We start from the raw sequence: 19,148 nt of genomic DNA, 5'->3' as shown, positions 1-19,148 counted from the left end.
GTAAATGTAAGTACCAGCCGTGGGGAGGGGAGGCCACGACGACGACTCAGGTAAGGGCCCCAGGGGGAGTTAGCGTTAAGCGGTGGGCAGGGTTAGGCACTAAGGGGGGAGGGGGTTAGGCACTAAAGGGGGAGGGTTAGGCGCTTACCGGGAAAGTTAGGGTGCGGGGTAGGGAGGTTTAGTATAAGGGTTAGGGGTAAATAGGACAGGGGAACATTACTTACCGTTCCCCTGTCAGGATTTTAACCATCGGAATGCCGCTCTCAGTGTACTGGCAGCCGGCATCCCGTCTATCGGTATTTCATACCGATTCCCTTCAATTGGACCACTTATTATGACTATTACACCCTGGTATGTATTGCTCTTATTTATATTAGTGCTTGTGTTGGTGATCAGCAGGGTGTGGTCACGGCTTCCCTCCATCACTCTGTGGTGATATCTAATGATCACTCATATAGACATTACTCTTCCCACATAAAAATTGCATTGTTTTCACTGACCAACGTTAAACAGGGTTTCCACCTAAGGTGAAAGGCTGTTCTTCCATAGTAGAATATTGGTAGGCTGACTTTTCTGGGACTGCCGCCGTTAACTCACTGCAGTCAGGTCTCTTACCTACTATTAGTGGAGACCCCTGCTATCAGGCTTCAATAATGGCAAGTCACTGCTGAAGGATCCAATGCGCAGACAGAGATAACATCCGGATAGTAACTGGATGTACACAGCACTCGTCAGGACTCGGCTGCCTTTCCCATCCATGCACTGGTCCCCCCCCAGTTGTACTCCAATATCATTACGGAATACTTTTATTTTACAAATGGTGGAGTTACCAGGGAAGGAAAATTAAAGAGGTTTCTTAATTCTAAAAAGGTGAAAAACTAATTTACTCCATGCGATTTAGACAATGGCAGTTCTCTATTGGCAGCTACAGGTGGAAGCAGTGGAAGACGGTTATGCAGACATTGTAACTGGGTTTAGAGAATAGGATTTGCACTGATTAACCCAATAACACTACATGTGTGATTAGATGGACTGAAAAAAAAAAACTCATTAGCAGTCAGTGAGGTTCTAGATCACAGGATATGATAGAAATCACAAGTAATTTAGGGAGAAGAATAGAAAGTTTCCTTCTTTTCTTACCAGCAGAGATGAGGACAACTGCTGTAAACAAACTCATCTCCTCCTCACTAAGTTGCAGAGCATTAAGCTTCTCACTGAATTGTAAAACAGAAATTAGCAGCTCCCCAGCACCCATGTGGTGCAACTCATCCACACTGTACTTCTTCCCGCTAAGAAAGGTGACAGTACGATCCTTTGTGTCAAACAGTGACGCAAACCGTACCGTCAGTACCTGGCAAAACAAAAGAGAAGATGGTAACATCATTTTTCAGATAGAGTAAAAAAAATTACTTTTTGATTACAGTTAAAGAACACGGTTTCCATTACATTATTGTGCAAAGCAAACCTTAATGGAAGTACAGTACTTCCTACTGCAAACCCATCAATCTAGAAGTAACTGTATTAGATGCAAGAGCCAGATAAGGTTGTAAGGGACAGCTATTTTCTATATGGTTGAGGTAGTGACATTATGGCTGAATCAGTATTTAGAATAATGCATCCTATTAATTCAGTAATCTGTGTTCTTAATGTATGGTCTCTTGTGAAATGCATTTAATGAAGATCTGTTCAAACCACAAAATAGCTGCCTCTGGTCTACATAACAGGTGCATAAACACCATTACAAAGTATATATATTTTAGAATATATGCTTCTATATTAACATTGGGCTAACCCCAAGTAATTACTAAATCTATTTCTAAACATATTCATGTCCAGCCGTCAAGGTCATATCACCAAAAATAACAATATATGTAACATACTGCCGAATCACAACATTTTAGAGTCGCAGAAGGTCGTTGTCTGGCTAGGACTCATGGCCATTGTAATGTGACACTTTCTATACAATCAAACTGCACACTTTAAGGAAAGGTTGACTGGATCCTATTATTTATATGGATACCATATATATAAAAATATAATAGAATTGAAGTACAAATTATATATCTATCTACATCTTAGCTGGAGTTCACATCACTCACCAGTGGTCTATGTATGATCCCCTGGTTGAAATACATATTGTTGTTAACACCAAACGTGTTTTGAGCAAAAGGAATTCTGTTTCATATGAATAGCCTGTTATGGCTTGCTATAACCCTGATGAAGTCCTATGGAAGAAGCGCACATAGTGATTTTATATGGAACCGCCATATTGGTCTGCTATCAACCAAGAGCATTTACCCCAATAATAGGGCCAGATAAAGGATTAGTGTTGCCAATATACCATTGGTGGTGTTCTATTATTAATTGAGGTAAGCTTTTTATGTATATATCTTTGTCTGTTATTTTTTTTAAGCAAAACAAATTTGCAATACTTCACACTAACTGTTGTACTACTCTCTGGGTGCCTCTGGTATAAGGTCTCATTATAGGACCTGACTGTATAAAGACCTACCATCTGTGGTCATCTCCTCACTGAAGATACCATCCTCTCCATTCCACTACCCCAACGGGTGAACTCCAAAGTGTGGGAATAAATTACGTATAAAAAGTACCACCAGTACTGGCCTCTTTAAGGATTAAAAATTCTGTATTTTGCATTTGTGGCGCCACCTGAACATTTTTTCTATATATTGAATTTTTGGGATCCATTCTTGACAGGGGATCTGTCTGGAGGTGCAGTCAATCGGTAATACTATATTGAATTGTAATTCCCTATTCTAGCACAGAGGAAGTGTACATTTTACTGTTTCTGTGCAATATACATTTTACATTTCATAACAAGAGCTAGATTTCATATATTCAAGACATGTAGCTGAAGGATCACAGGTTTATATTCTAAGTCTCACCTCAAACATTCCAGCCTTCAGCAAGTTGATCTGATCGTACTGGGAAAGGTCTTTAAATCCTGGAATGCGCTTGGCAAATTCTACCACCTCTTTCACAGCAGGAGTGAAACTCATAGAGAACTCCTCCCAGATTTGAGGTCCTGATTTATTTGGGTCCATGAATGGAGTCATGCTCATCGGACAGACCTGCACAATGTATTAAAGACCTGGTGAGTACACAATTTGGGGAAAATAATAGACCCGATATTATAGAATTACATATAATAAATTGGTGGTGCTTTGGCTATTCTTAATATATATCTCACAAGCTACTAACCCATGCCCATAAAAACATAATGTAACTGCTATATAAAAAACAATGGAAGCGCCATTTTAATTCTGTTTACTAAAGTTAGTTTTAGTACTTTTGATCATATTTTCTATTGGACAAATTAATAGCAGATGTAATTAGAAATTCAAGCTTTAATAAACGCAGTGGTGGAAAATAAAAAAATAAAAACGAAAGAAAGAACATCTTTGTACCAGATGCATTCGCCTTCCTCTATTGCATGCGTAGCCATTCAAGTAATCAGACGGAGATACACCAAACATTGCTGCTTTGCTGCACCCTTTGTAGAAGAAACCATTAGAAATGTTTATATTGTGTTCATTGGAGTAACAAACAGCATGGACGCTTGTATAGCCCATTGAGTTGTTTCCCCTGTGCTGTCCATTTATATAATTCTGGCTTACATTCATAGGACAGCGAGCAGTAGTGTAACCATTATTGAAGTGGATACTGTTATTATTGTTAATGTGTTTTACATTATTCATTCTTTCTTCAATGTGACGGCTTGCTTCAGCTTTACTTTCAGAAGGCTCTTGGTTGTACATGAAGGTCTCTCTGTGAGCTCTAGTTACTGTACCAATGACATCTTCTTTGCTAACATCTGAAGATGGAGGAGGTGGTACAGGAGAAGGAGGAGGAAGTGGCGTGGCAGAAGAAGGAGGAAGTGGCATGGGGCTTTTTTCTGGATATTGCTGAGCCTTATTTCCCAATTTCTCTTGAACCGAATGGGGCATTGGTGGCACAACTGATGGTGAGGCTTGGTAATCTGGAAGTGCTTCTTGGTGTCTCGTGCTACCAAACTGGCTGTTCATCATGGTCTTCATGGCAGACTGCATTTCCATCAGCATTCGCTGCTTTTCACGCTTTGGAATGCGACCAAAACGAACAGCTGTCAAAGAGAGGACAGAACAACAATAGAGGTGAAACATTCAGTGACAGGCCTGAAAGCCTGAAATAGGACAATGTCACTTAAACTGGACATATTCTGTACCTTTGACCTAGAGGGGATGATGTATATTAAAAACAGTTCCAAATGACACAAGAACACCTGTACCATTGACACTGACAAATCTATATACATTGTTCTAGGGAACTTTTCTATCTGTTATAAGATGGTATACATAAGAGTAGCCCAGAAAATTGCATTTCCACCAAGTCTCAAAGTGTGTAAAAGTCATGAGCGAAAACATGAATGGTAGATTACCATATGCATTTTTAACTTTACGGTTTTGTTTTTTTATTATACAGCCAATGGCCTCTAAACTTTATTATAGTGCAATGTTCTGCGTAATTCATTATACTGTAGCTATATAGTGGAACATTACAATGTGTTCTTTCATTCAGATTATAAAATTACATAATGTGTAGACAGAAGAATGCAAAGAGGAATAAAAACAAAAATATAGGCAGGCTATAACATCAAATAATAGGTACAAATACAGCTATAAAATATAATAATTTTATTTTAAACTAGGGTCATTCATATGAAAAATATGCCTTAGGGTTTCATACCATCTCTGGACATGCCGACAGACAGACACTTCCTGAAGCGGCATTGCTGGCAGCGGTTACGGTTCATCCTCATTACAGAGCAGCTCTCATTCTTGATGCACTTTTTGTACTGGATGTTCTGCTGGATGCTTCGCCTAAAAAATCCCTAAGGGCACATAATCCTTTTCTTTAATATTTGTACTAAACCATACACAAAAACATATAGTGCAAGCGAGTTATTTTAATACACATAATTATTTTTATACTTAAAAGTTTATATGTCTGAAAAAATAAATTCTTTATGATGTGTCTATTACATACCACAAATGGTGATGATCCCCAAGATCTAGGTTTTCCCCCAAGGCATTGGGCACTGCTTTGTTTTAGTGTTGGTTATTACTAGTACTTGTCTGATCTTCACCATCACTTATCCAGCCTGTTTCCTGGCCATCCCTGTCTTCCTGTGACCCTGTTTTCCAAGTCAATTTCAAGCTGTGAACCTGAGCTACCCGTCCTGATCTCTGGCATGTGTTCAATGTCTTGTCCCTTTTACCTGGGGATCCCAACTAGTGGGTGCCTCGCAGCAAAGCCCATCGCCTTCTTGAAGAGGCCCATGGTGAAGCCCGGATAGCAATTAAATACGCGCCTCAGCTAAGAAAGCACCAACTGCTAGTGGCAGAGAGGGTCAAAACGCCCACAGCCTATGACAGCAACCTCAATTTGTGACCAATATGTGACAGTGTGCAAAGTAAATATATATTTTTTACATCACAAAGCAAACTGTGGAGGCTTCAAACTGCTGAGTTTTGTCAGTACTGTTTGAATTGGAAAACAATAAAAAGCAAAGAATAGAGTTATAATGGTTACCTTACAGCCTTCACAGGCGTGTACTCCATAATGGAAGCCAGATGCTACATCTCCACACACTTTACAAAAGAGTATCATTCCACTGAACTCTAAAATGTCAATGCATCATGGTTAGAAATATAATGCACAGTCTGTTTTCAAACAAAGAAATGTTAGACAACAGCAAATAATAATAGAACTGCAGTGCAAGTAATCTCTCTAATACTAAAAGCCAGCTTCTGCCAGTCAGAATTATGTGGCACACAGAAAGTTTAGTGACCGGTGCTTGTCGTATTGGAAGAATTTACCTTCAGCCAAGGAAAACATAAGGGATTTGCAACAACCCCACTGAATTTCTGTAGTAATAGGTTATTTCTACGGGGTTACCTAGAGTGTTTTGAAACGGAATCGATGTGTAATGCCAGGTGTCGGGATGCCTCCTGTCAAAATACCGACAGCGGCATCCCGATGGTTGGTATCCTGGCAAGGGTTGGGTAAGTATACTTACCCTCCCCCTAACCCTCCCTTCTTGTAGCCTAACCCCAACCCTCCACACCCCGCACCCTAACCATCCCTTAGTGCCTAACCCTAAGTCTTCCCCTTTCGTGCCTAAACCTAACCCTCCCCCCTTAGTGCCTAACACTAACCCCCCCCAGTGGTGCCTAACCCTCACCCCTAGGGGTGCCTAACCCTAAGCCCCCCCGTAGGGGTGCCTAACCTCCCCAAAAAAACCTAACCCTAACCCCACTACACTGCCTAAACCTAACACTCCCCCCCATGCAGCTAACGCTAAGGGCTTCCCGGACTTACCACGTTCGGGCTGCCGTCCTTCTGGATTCTGGTGTCGGGTATAAGATAGGCGTCGGTATTTCGACGTCTATCTTAAGTCCCGTGTCGGACTGTCAGTGTCGGGATTCAGACAAAGGAGTATCATTCCACTGAACTCTAAAATATGCCATCCGCCGGTCTGATAACAACATCCCTTTTGAAACCACTAATATGGTATTATACTATTCTTATTTGGCAGTCCTCCTTACTCAATAATGAGCTATATATAAATAACAGAATGTCCATTCCATATGGATATCATAAAATACCAAGTGGTTTTATTAAAAATATATAGAATATCACAGTGTCCTGGAGGTATGTTAACTCCTATAATAGACACGCAATTAATTCAATTTACTTAACAACTTATAAACAAAACAAAATTTTTTATAAAAACTTGAATATATATAACGGTATAATATACAATCCTAAAAATAATGTAGATGTATATATAAAAATATCAGGAACAAGCAATAAAAATAAAGTATAAGATTCAAAAAAGTCTTGTCTGAGGAAGCAGACCTGTCAACGAAACGCGTTGCAACTACAAAATTACTAAGACTTTTTAAATGTTATTTTAGGATGTATAAAACTAAATAAGATGTATAAAACTTAAATATTGAGGAATGACTACTTATATGACATTTACTCTTTCGGTGGGTTTGCACTATTTTCAATCATTGCTTCTAATAAATAGGTCAGTAATAGTATATATTCTCCTTTATTGTTTCTAATCAATAGGCCAGTAAAAGCATATATTCTCCTTTATGAACAAAAACTGGAAAGTATTTTGCACTAGCTTAGCAGCAGGAATATACTGTTTGGGCAGCACAGAGAAGGAAAGCCCAACATTCCCTCTTGTATAACTAATGTAAGTGATCATATAAATATTTGAATCCAGTAATAAGATGAAATCAGGGAAATATTATGGGGGAGACTAAATTACACATAAGATGTCACTGGCTGCTCGCACTGCGCTTATAAAAACAATATGGTAGGCTGATCTCCAAAGTTGCCGAAATCCGTTGCAGTGGCACTCATGTATAATTGAGTTAAAGGCTAAAACAGCTTGGTTTAGCCTTTAACATGCTTGCTGCTTTAATAATATGGGCATACTCGCATGTATTCCTGCAAAGGCACGGCTCGCAGTCTATCATGACATTTAGCCCCCTATGTATACACTTCAACTTTACTGCATTCCATTGTGGCAGTAAAAATCATACTTTTACTGCAACAATTAATACAAATAAGCAAAATCAGACTTCACAAAATTACTGTACTATTAAAAGTTTGCAGAGCCACTTACTAGAGGTGACTCCTGTATGGCCTTTGGTCAGGATTTCTGCACTTGTATAGGTTGTTTTTATGCACAGTGTGTCCACCTGCTGGTTCCTCTGTGATTCCTCAAGGCTGGAATGGTGACTTCCATTAGAAAGGTCACTTCTGCTGTTCTTCCCACTGCTCCGACCACTACTCCTCTCAGAAGCAGAGCTACTCGGGGAGGACGGCAGAGAGGAGGAGGATGAAAACTGGAAACTGCTGTTGGAGCTCTCGCTGTGGCAGGAGGAAGGGCTGGAGGCTGAGCTTGAGGAACTGATGTATGCAATGACACCACCTAAGTAAAACAACACATAACCAATTCTTAAGTCCTATTTTAAACTGTATAAAGCTAAGTCTCTACGAGCGTCAAAATACATGCATTTAATGGCGGACTTAAAGATAGAACAAAACATGTAAAGGGAACGAAATTAGAACCATTGTTTCCACTGCACATAAACACAACTGTACTTGCATTTGAGTTGCAGTGTCCTTCACTGACCACCTCAATGCAAGTACAAGGTATCTACCCCATTACAAAAACATTCACAATTGGCATGCAGGTCATGGGCATTTAAGCTTCATTATCACCGTCTCTTATTTGCAAGGCAACACAAAAGTCAAACACATTCGGACAGTCAGAATTAGACGCCAAGTAAGCATGGAACAAGCTGGTAGAACACACAGATGAAGTAGTATCAGGTCGGGGTTAGGATAGGCCATGTTGAAGAAATTTGAGATATGGCTTGGAAGATTGATTGATGGGGGAGAGTCTGATAATACAGGCTACAGAGTTCTATACATGGCTACCATCAGTGGGGTACTGGTTTGCATAGGTATAAGGGGCATGCACTGAATAGGGAGATTGCTGTGATTTGTTTACCCCGCAGCCTTGGATTATTAATCCAAGGCTGAATAGTTTAATCTATCTTTAACTAATAAGCAGGAAGCGTGGTAAACGATGATCTCATCAGTGACTAGAAGCCACTATATCATGTCAAGAAGGAAGAAAGCAGGAGAGGAAGAGAAATGACAGGGTACATTAATTGAGGGAAGGTTTTATGGCATGTAAAGGATAAGTAAGTGTGGAGGTCTGTGAGCCATGTAAAAGGACATATGGGGAGGTGCGATAAGCAAGTAAAAGGAATGTGGGGAGGTTTAAGGGCAATGGGAAGAGGTCTGAGAGGCAGTGGAAGAGTCGTGAGCGGAATGCGTATATGGGAGGAGGTCAGTAAGGCATATGGGGTGTCTAATGGACATTTAATAGGTATGCAAAGTGATCTAATGGCCATACATGCAGAATTTTAAAATAAGTAATCTGTTCAGTGGAGTGCATTATTATCTTGCAGATTTTTTTTATAAGATATATTTATTGATATGCATTAAAAACACATCATTATAGATAGTATAGATTAAAATTCAGCTAAATAAAATCAAATAGCAGAAAGGAAAAATACATTAAAATAAGGCTGTGCTTTATCTTCAATCCTTTTAATATGTTATTGAGTGGTTATACATTACCCAATTCTTTTATTATCTCTTATAATTCTCATGTATCAGCAGGATCTGTTTCTATGTTGTTAGCTTAGACAATTTAAATATTTTATTATTAAATATATTGTGAGGTCTGATGGAAAGTTGAGCTGTCTGATGGGCTTGAGGTAAGGTCGGATGGGCAATCGGGAACATTTTAGAATATACGTGGGATCTGAGATGCTGTGGGGTCTCTGGTACATGCGAGGAATAGGGGCATGTAATAGGTTTTAGAGGAGATCTGGGTGCATATGGAGAATACTGGGCATGTCAAGAGCACGTGAGGGTGTCTATTGGCATGTGAAGCAGTTTGATGGGCATATGAAGAGGACAGAGGAATGTAGGCGATTCTAAGGGGAATGTAAATGGCATGTAGGGAGTTCTGATTGGCATGTGAAGAAGAAGGAGGAGAATGTAGGGGAGTCAAAGGTGAATGTAAATTGCATGTTGGAGGGTCAGGGAGGCAAGTGGTGAGGTATGATGGCTTCTAATGAGCATGCAGGGAGCTCAGAGTGACATGTGCAATGGTCAAGTAAAGAGGTATGTACGGAGGTCTGATTAGCAAGTGGAAAGGTGTGAGGGGAATGTAAATTTAATTTGAGGTCTGATGGTATGTGGAGCCATCAGATGGCTATGTGGAGGAGCTCTGGAATACATTTGGGATCTGAGGAGTTGTCTGAGTCTAAGGGCATGTGGGACTGGCATGTGGAGACGTTTAGGAGCAAGTGGCGGAGGTGACCTGTGGCCTTTGTGTTACTTATACTGGGCCTAACAATTTCTGACGGTAGCCCTAGTCCAATGAGTGGGGAGCAGCACGAGAAACAAATTGAACACAGGAAGGAACAGTAGTTATCAAAGAGGAGAAGAGGTATAGGCCATTTGCTGTGCTTAAAGACTAGAGAGTTTAAACCCATATACTCATGAAATCTCAAGTGTTGCAGCACATATAATACAAAAGATGTGCCTTGTTTTCATATACATTTATAACTGACAATTATTTTATACACTAGATATGAATCTTCAACCTCTCATTTCAGTTATCAAAAATACTTTAAAAAGTTGCCTACACACAGTGTCAGCAGTTACTTTGTCCGTTAAGTCACTAGTAATAACTATCACAACACACAGAAGCTGCTCTGTGATTATACCAGCATACTCCTCAAGGCAATCAAAGGGCAAACATTTGCCAATATTTTATTGGACACTATAAATATTTTAGTAAAATTTGGAAACGAGTAGTGTATTATTATTATACTTTATTTATATGGTGCCATAAAAGGTCCATAGCACCTTACACCATACATAAACAGGTACAGTATAGTATAAACACACAAAAAAAAACATGGTTTACAGTACAAAACATTGCAGAACAAGGACAAGGTTTATAAACATTGCTGCATTAGCAGTCATAAGCCCAATTCAGCAGTGGTAAGGCTGAACCCAAAGATTTAGTGCCGCTGTTGGCAGTGAGGAAATGAAGCGAGAGAAGGAAAAGCACAAGAGAACAAGAGGGAAGAGGGCCCTGCTCGTGAGAGCTTACAGTCTAAAGGGGAGTGGCAGACAAACAGGGGTGACACACAGGGAAGAGACAGTGACAAGGAGCATTGAGCAGTGGGTTAGGATGAGGGCTGGAAAGCTTTGACAAAGAAGAAAGTCTTGGGAGAGAGTTTGAAGTTTTGTAGACACGTGGAAAATCTGATAAGGAGATGGAGAGAGTTCCAGTGGTAGGGAGCATCACGTGCAAAATCTTGGAGGCAGAAGTAAAGTGACGGCATTAATTTGTGGAGAGAAGTGGACAGGAGGGAGTATGAAAGGAGATGAGGTCAGAGATGTAAACAGGAGAGGATTGGGTGAGGGTTTTGTGAGTGTGAGAAGTTTGACTTGGGTTCTAAAGGGGAAGAGAAGCCAGTGTATGGCTTGTAGGAGCAAGGAGGCAGATATAGTACGTTGGAGAGGAAAATGAGCTAGGTAGCATCAATGAGGACAGATTGGAGTAGAGGGAGGTAGTGGCTGTTTTAGTATGATTTGCTTGCTACTAATATATAGGTTTGATTATCTTTTAAGTAGTATAGTGCTGCACTTGACACCTCCATTCCCTGGCACCACTTTCACACCAGCATTACATCCCTATATGTTGGCATAGAGCTTCCATCTTTAAACTTTCTACCCAACATCATACAGGAGTTAGTTAATATTCTAATAATATGACTTGCCCCACTCATTGGTCAATACACATCTGAGGAGAATGCGACGTCATCATGACCTGATTGCTATCAAATGAAGCTTGAATGGTGAAAAAGCCCTGATTACAGTTTGGGAGAAATGGCTATCCAAGGGCGTTGCAGGAGCATGACTTCATCAACCATATGTGCAACAAAGGCACTTACTGGGAAAAATAGAATGAAAAGTAACACCAGGATTAAGAACCCCTACGCTACAAAAAAAATCATGAAGTCCAAGGATGGATGTAGATCTCTCCAAGGTTTGAATCCATTAAGGGGAACCCACATTTGAAAGAGGGAAGTGCCCGCTTTCATATTACGGGGCCCTTAATATGTCTTGTCTGGTCACCAGAAAATATGACACAGAACTATGGAATATATATGTTTTCCATATTGGGGGAGAGCACCTCATCCCCATAACGGCACTTGCACATGTGAGTGAATCCACAATTGAAAAAGGACCTCCAACAACTCCCACCTGACTGCAGCCTTCTAGAGGGGGGAACCTGAGAGTCGGTAAAAATGGTGATGTTGGAATGTTACAAGTGCAAAAGTTGAAATATGGCCTTAGCACAGGGATAAGAAAACCCTCAGCAGTGCCTGGGTTAAGCACCTCTGACACAGGAACCTGCAAGCACCATACACAAAGTAATGAATAAATGCATTCTGTATTTATCCAGAGTCAATGAGGAACAATGAGCATCCACTACTGATAAAAATCACCCATGTGAACTGAATATGTGTGCAAACATCTATTTTTTTCCCTTTGTATGATATACTGTGTAACATGTATGCATCATTGTGTTGCTTCAATAAAGATAAATATGTGCAATAAATAAAATAAATAAATCACCCACATCGTAACAATATCACCACAGTATGCGATCTACCAGCTAAGGCTAATAGAGGAAGTATGTACTTGTCCTGCAATGTTTTGTACTGCAAGTCATTGTTCTCTTGGGAATGGGATTGAAATAACGGCGGCGAAACATTAAATAACGGCGGCCAGTTCAAATCCCGACTGCACAGGAAGATATCCTGACTGGGGCTGGTAAGTATTCTAACCATTCCCTCCCCCCCCCCAACCTTCCTTTGGTGGTGCCTAACCCTAACCTCCCCCCAGTGGCGCCTAACCCTAACCTCCCCTTCCCCTAGCCTAACCCTCCCAGGGAGGTGACTAACCCTAAGTCCCCCCAGGGGTGCCTAAATCTGACCCCCAACCCCCCCCGGTTAACAGTTAAGAGGCACCGGACTTACCTCGATTGGTCCGGTGTCTGCATGTCTTCCAGCGTCGGGATTTAGAAAACGTGTGTGTGAAGTATACGTTGCCCCGGGGGGATCTTCCCTGGGTCAATTACTGGTATTGAGCTAGGTCACCCTGCTCACACGCTGGTGATCCAACACAGCTGGGAGGTTCAGTCAATGCCCAGGACTCTCACCTCCCGCATTACCCAGCATTAGAGCCGTACTCCTTCTCCGGGAAGATCCCCCCCGGGGCAACGTATACTTCACACACACGTTTTCTGGACAAACATCTGATTCAGTAAAGCGGGACGCCGCTCATCTGACATACCACTCATTGGATTTGGATTCTCTATTCTGCCCATTCATGTCCACAGGAATACCCACCATACTGTGACGGTTATCTGTGAAAGTCACGCTGCCATTTACCAGCACTTCATCATTATTTCCAAGAACGTTACATTAACATGTGCTGTTCTTCCATCCAGCACATTGATTTATCAATCTAGAGATTGTGAATATATTCATGTTATTTCATTTCATTTTTTATTTTAATCTAAGTAAATTGTTTATACCATATCACTTAGTATTCATTGTTCATACCACACCTGCAAGATCAACTATCATGTTTCACATACACTATAGGGTCAAGCGCTCCAGTTATCTATTTTTGATGACTATTTAAATCTAAAGAGACAGGGACATCTCTTTTATTGGAGCAGCTCCCTTTTAGGAACATTCATATTCCTTGGAACGCAGGTTCTCCCTAATCTAATTACCAATGCTGGTCAATCTGCCGATACGGACAGATTGACCATGTTCAGGGATGATGGGAGGGTGCCTACAATGAACGACTGATTGTTGAGTGTAGGCACTGCAGGGGATGGGGAACGACAGTACGATTACAATGTTGTAATCGTACTGTCTTCTCTGGGTCAGGTAGTGGATGTGTGGCTTAAGACGCACCGCTCTAAATAAAACCTGGCTAGCTGAAATCTTCAGTGTTGTTGTTAAACTTCTAATTATTGTGTGGGCCCTACTCACTTGGCTATACACATGACACTTCCACCAAGATGTCACAAATGTCTTTGTGATTCCTTCAACTGCGATCACAGCTGCAGAAACACGTGTTTTCTGCTCAGCATTGTAACACTGATAATCTATTGTGTCTGTAAAAGTGTGACTCCTTCAGTTCTAAGCACATGCACTCTCATTATTTTACTGTACTGTTTTTTGTTGATTCAGTCAAACACATATACAGTAGATGGATTCCATTTCTGAAGCCTTATTTCAGCACAAGAACTTGACAGTATGAATCACATGCATTATTATCAAAAAGGATTTTAGAAACATGTTTAAATGGGGCTAAAGTGACGTTATAAACATTTACAGTAGAGATTACAAATGGGAAATCATAACTGTAAAATTCCAAAAGCTCCAAATTAAAAATTGATTGATCATTTATAGAAATTTTCAAAGTTTAGTTTTGGAAATTTGTTTTTGGCTTTCTGTGAAACATCAGTTGCACAATAGTTTAACTATATTTAAACGGATTTTTTTTAAAACTATTTTTTAGCAAAACTTTGAATTTGTCAAAATTTGATGTCGCGATTCCTCAGACTTAACATGGATGCATGACTTTAAGACCATAAAGGAGCATTCAACTTAAGTTCTTCAAATAAATCCCCAAATAGCATAACCATAGCGTTCCTGTATCCAGGACTCCCGAGTTCTCGCTGATTTCACCCTAATCTTAGCTTATTAATGGTCATCTCCAGAGTCTTTGAATGATTACAGCAAACAGTGCAAGTGTATGGTACATTTTGATTAGATGGAATCAGTGCTCGAAGTGTGCCGGTATGCAACAGTATGACATACCGGCACTTCAAGCACTAGTCTTTTTTTTTTTTTAATCATTTCTCAGGACTGTAGAGCTGAAAGCAGAGGGCGGAGGCTTGGCTTGAGCGCCGAGTGGGAAAGCTGGACATGCCTAGTGACAGACAGTCTACTCAGGCATGCTCCGGAGTCCTGCTGTGTCGCCCATCTCCCGCTACACTAACAGGCAGCCCCTCATACTGCCCACCACGGCACAAGTCAATGTCTGTGCGGCTGGCTGAGGCTCTTTCTGCCATAAATTAGCCTCACTCTTGCCCCGCTGGCCTGCATGATACTGCTGCTGGCCTTGTGTAGCTGTGTCCCATCTGAAAGGTCTCACTCACCCATGCTGGGGAGCCCTGCACTGAACCGGTCCGCTTGTTTGTGCCCATTCCCTGCCGGAACGGGTCTGCCTCACTCAGTCTCACCCATGCTGTGGAGCCCTCGAATGTGCCGGCTGCCTGCCTGTGTGTGCCTGTCCCCCTGCCGAAGACAGGACAGCCTGCCATACTGGTCTGCTATGACGACTGTTGGTGCAGCTATCTGAGTCCTGGAGCTGTTAATGCTGCTGGGGCCACTTAATTGCTGGGGGCGGCTTCTCCCACTCCCTAGTACAGCATTTGCAAATTGATTCCACTCATCCACTGGCACCAGCACTGCTCCTTGCTTCCCTCTGAGTCCTCATCCCTCTCCACTCAACCTTTACAGCCCTCAGTCAGAGTCAGCCAACCTCCTCCTCATCTCTGTACAGAAGAAACTGGTGGGTAAAACCAGAATCCACAGTTATTATTCATGTGCAGAGTGTACCCCACCATCCCTGGTGTACCCCACCATCTCTATGTGCCTCATTACCTCTGTGTACCCCACCACTCCTGTGTGCCTCATTATTCCTGTGTGCCTCATTACATCTATGTGCCTCATTTCTTGTGTATCCCATCACCCCTGTGTGCCTCATTACCCCTGTGTACCCCACCACATACCCCATATTTTCCAATAGGTGCCAATGTGTGTTTTTTTTTCATGCAAAGTTTATGTGTTTTTTTTCCTGCAGGGGTCTATGTATTTCTTTATTTTCCTATCTATGACAATATGCGCTGGGCTTTTTTTTCATGCAAAGCCTGTGTGTGTGCGTCTAAAGTAGTTGTTTCAGCACCCAAACCATGAACTTTTTGCACATTACTTCTCGCCACCTCAGGAGGCTATGAGAAGAAATGTCTTCCACAGCTAATGGGTACCTGACAGAGCAGCAATTGAATTGCTCCATTGGGCACCCATTAGCATAAATGCCACCCAGAACAATTTAATTTCCCCGTCTGTTTTTTTAATTTATTTCCTGTGGGGGCCTATGTGTTTGTTTTTTTCCTGTGGGTGCCAAGTGTGTTGCTTTTGTTTTTTGGAGCTGTCCAGTCATGTATACAGTGGCGCTGCCTGTCCTGTGCAGTATAATATAACACTGCGCTGCTGGCTCTACATGACTATATGTGCTGATGTGAAGATGGTTTCTGTACAGCCCGGGAGATCCCTCTTCTTCCAGCTGTTCCAGGAGTACTGCAGTGATTCAGGTAATGAGTATGTTCATGTATACTAACTTTGAGGGGTGTATGACGTGTCTATAGCATTCAATGACAGTCTGTAAGGAGAGAGGGAAGGAGGGAGTCAGAGGTACAGGAGATGAGAAAAGAAAGAAGGGAGTGAGAGGTGCAGAGGCAAGAAAAGAAAGCAGGGAGTGAGAGGTACAGGAGATGAGAAAAGAAAGCAGGGAGTGAGAGGTGCAGAGGCAAGAAAAGAAAGCAGGGAGTGAGAGATGCAGAGGCGAGAAAGGAAAGGAGCGCATAAAAGGTGCAAAGGGTGAGAGATGGATGCTGACTCCCATTTTGAGTAGCCATGCCCCTCATGATGTGAGGCCACTCTGTTTTTTGGCCACGCCTTCGGCGTACATACACATGGTGCCTACATACCCGCACTTCAAAATTCCCACTTCGACCACTGGATGGAATGATGTATAATCAATGTTCTGGATACACTTACAAAGCTCTCTGCATTTATCTGAAGGTCACATGGGTGGCAATATGTAAAAAACTCAAAGTTAACCAGCGAAGGCAAGGTTTTATACAGCAAGAACTGTGGGATGCAGGACATAACACTAGGCAAGCATAGTCAATGTATTTTGTCAGGGGTGCCAGATACAGACCTTGACCTACAAAAAGTACTGCACATTACCGTTGCAGCATCAACTGAAATTACTGGATTTAAACAGTAACATTAATGTTATTGTTGTTATTATTATAGTAACTAGAGCTCCAGACAATGGGAAAAACTGTGCACACAGAATATGGAGACTGATTATATAGGATTGTTGAGAGAAGTACTGTATGTATTGGAATGCCCTACCTCGCACAATAAGACTTTTCTCTAGTCTCCAACCCTTCAAGCGTTCCCTGAAAACTCACCTCTTCAGGCAAGCTTATCAGATTCCAGAACCTCCCACATAACCTTCATAGCTTCCATATCTAATTACATCCCCTTATACAGTCCACATACAATCTCACACATCGTCTTTCTCTCACATCCTCATGACATTTGGTCGACATTCCTGTGTGACTGGATCATGCAGCCAACCAACAAACAATATATAGCACCTATCCTTGTGTATCAATGCCTATATCCCTATAGATTGTAAGCTTGCGAGCAGCGCCTTCTTACCTATATATCTGTATGTTATTACCCAGTTTTGTTCTATTAATGATTACAATTGTAAAGCGCAACAGAATATGCTGCGCTATATAGGAAACTGTTAATAAATAAAATAAATACATTTATAGGAGAACAGGAATGTGCCAGTGGATAGACAGATGCAGGAGGTGAGCTAGAGATGTGCATAAAGTGGTGGAGAGGAAGTAAAATGTAGAGACATAACAAGGCTGATGGGGACGGTACCAACCTCACCCTGGCTAAATTTACTACAAAGAAAAAAAAAAAAAAAACAGAAATAAGCTGGAACTCCATTTTGTTGGTAGCAGTTGGACACATGAATCGCTATGCAATCCTAAACATACATGTTGTACAGTTTAAGACGCTGGGAGTTGTGGATAAATGTCCCGACACGTTTTTGTTTCTTTACCTCTGTCTTATTCCTTCTTCATAAATATTGTACTTTATCATACCATATAGAGCATTCTCTGCTATACCACATTAAACATTTTCCCATCCAGTTGTACCCAGATGTTATATATAAATAATAAACCAAGGTGACAGAACAATGGTGGACTCACGCCTCCTAATTATAGCATCTATACAACAGACACCCCTTCCAGTGCCAGATTAAGGTCCACATGGGCCTGGAGCTGAAACATAGGAAGGGCCTATTGTGTGCTGCTGCAAGGGGTGTGACAAGCGCTGTGGCGAATCCCATGCAAACGAACATGGAGGACATACAAACTACACACAGATCCGTCATAACTCATAATTCATGACCTCTGTGCTGTGAGTGGGATGTAGTCGGCCTCTCGGCAGTCGGGATGCTGGTGGTCAGAATACCAGCGCCGGAATCCCGACAGGGTTAGAATATCGACACTTGTCGGTCAGTATTCTAACCCTCCCCCTCTCTCTACCCTCCCCTCTAGTGCCTAAACCTAACTTCCCCCTTCCCGCGCCCTAAACCTAACCCTCCTACCTTAGTGCCTAACCCTAACTTTCCCCCTAGTGCCTAACCCTAACGCCTAATGCTAACCCTCCCCTAACCCCAGTACTTACCTTCGGGATCCCAGCAGTCGGGATGCCGGTGCCAGTATTCTTATACGTGTCGGGATTCCGGCATCGGCATTCTGACCACCAGAATCCCTGCTGTCAGGATACTGAACATATCCCCACTTATACATAGATACACACACATAAATATATATTCACATATACACACACAGAGTGTGTGTGTGTATTTTTATATAATAAATATATATATATATATATATTATATATATATACATACACACACTGTATGTATATATATGTATTTGCCAGACATTACACTGACCTGTGGGAAGGTACTTCGTGCATGCTGGATTTTCCTCCTGGCTGGTGACACCTTTCCTCCTGTGCAAGGCAGCTCAGCCTCTGCGCTCAACCCGAAGGGCTAGCTTTTTTCATAATTTCTGCGCCCAGCTGTCAACTCAGTTGCTGCGGGAGGCAGGTGGGGGCCAAGGGGGATGAATGGACAGGCTTCAGAGATGCCGAGTGGACCGGAGCTTCTGGTGACACAAGGAGGGGAATAATTTGGACGGGCCAGGGTTGCTTTAGAACGGTATGGGGGCAGAGCTTCGGACGGCATGGGGTGGAGCTTTGGGCGGCAAGGATAGTATTTGGAAGACCAAGAGGCTTCAGATGGTCAAGGGCTTCCCCGATGTGGGGAGGGGGGGGGAACAGGGTGAACGGCTGGGTCTTCGGATCCATCAAGTGAAGTGCATAAAGTCTTCACAGGTTTTTTTTTTTCCTGTCAACACTGCCTGTCTGCACTGCAGGGGATCTTGTGGGCCTATTTTCAAAGTGGGCCTGGAGCTGTAGCTC

The 19,148-nt window shown here is 41.9% G+C and overlaps 1 protein-coding gene across 1 annotated transcript in view; it reads right to left on the bottom strand.

The window, feature by feature from the left end:
* Positions 1-19,148, bottom strand: part of NR1D2 (nuclear receptor subfamily 1 group D member 2) — a 34,602-nt gene that overhangs the window by 11,810 nt on the left and 3,644 nt on the right. Inside the window, exons 2-7 of the mRNA XM_088463504.1 lie at positions 7,706-8,014; positions 5,593-5,681; positions 4,747-4,891; positions 3,429-4,123; positions 2,907-3,092; positions 1,141-1,351 (exon numbers count right to left, since the gene is read on the bottom strand). Of these exons, the coding sequence (XP_088319630.1) occupies positions 1,141-1,351; positions 2,907-3,092; positions 3,429-4,123; positions 4,747-4,891; positions 5,593-5,681; positions 7,706-8,014 (1,635 nt within the window). The remainder of the gene's footprint in view (positions 1-1,140; positions 1,352-2,906; positions 3,093-3,428; positions 4,124-4,746; positions 4,892-5,592; positions 5,682-7,705; positions 8,015-19,148) is intronic.

This window comes from Taudactylus pleione, unplaced genomic scaffold, assembly GCF_031769625.1.
Source record: "Taudactylus pleione unplaced genomic scaffold, aTauple2 ptg000053l, whole genome shotgun sequence".
NCBI classification, from domain to species: Eukaryota; Metazoa; Chordata; class Amphibia; order Anura; family Myobatrachidae; genus Taudactylus; species Taudactylus pleione.
This window is presented reverse-complemented; position numbering and strand designations above follow the sequence as displayed.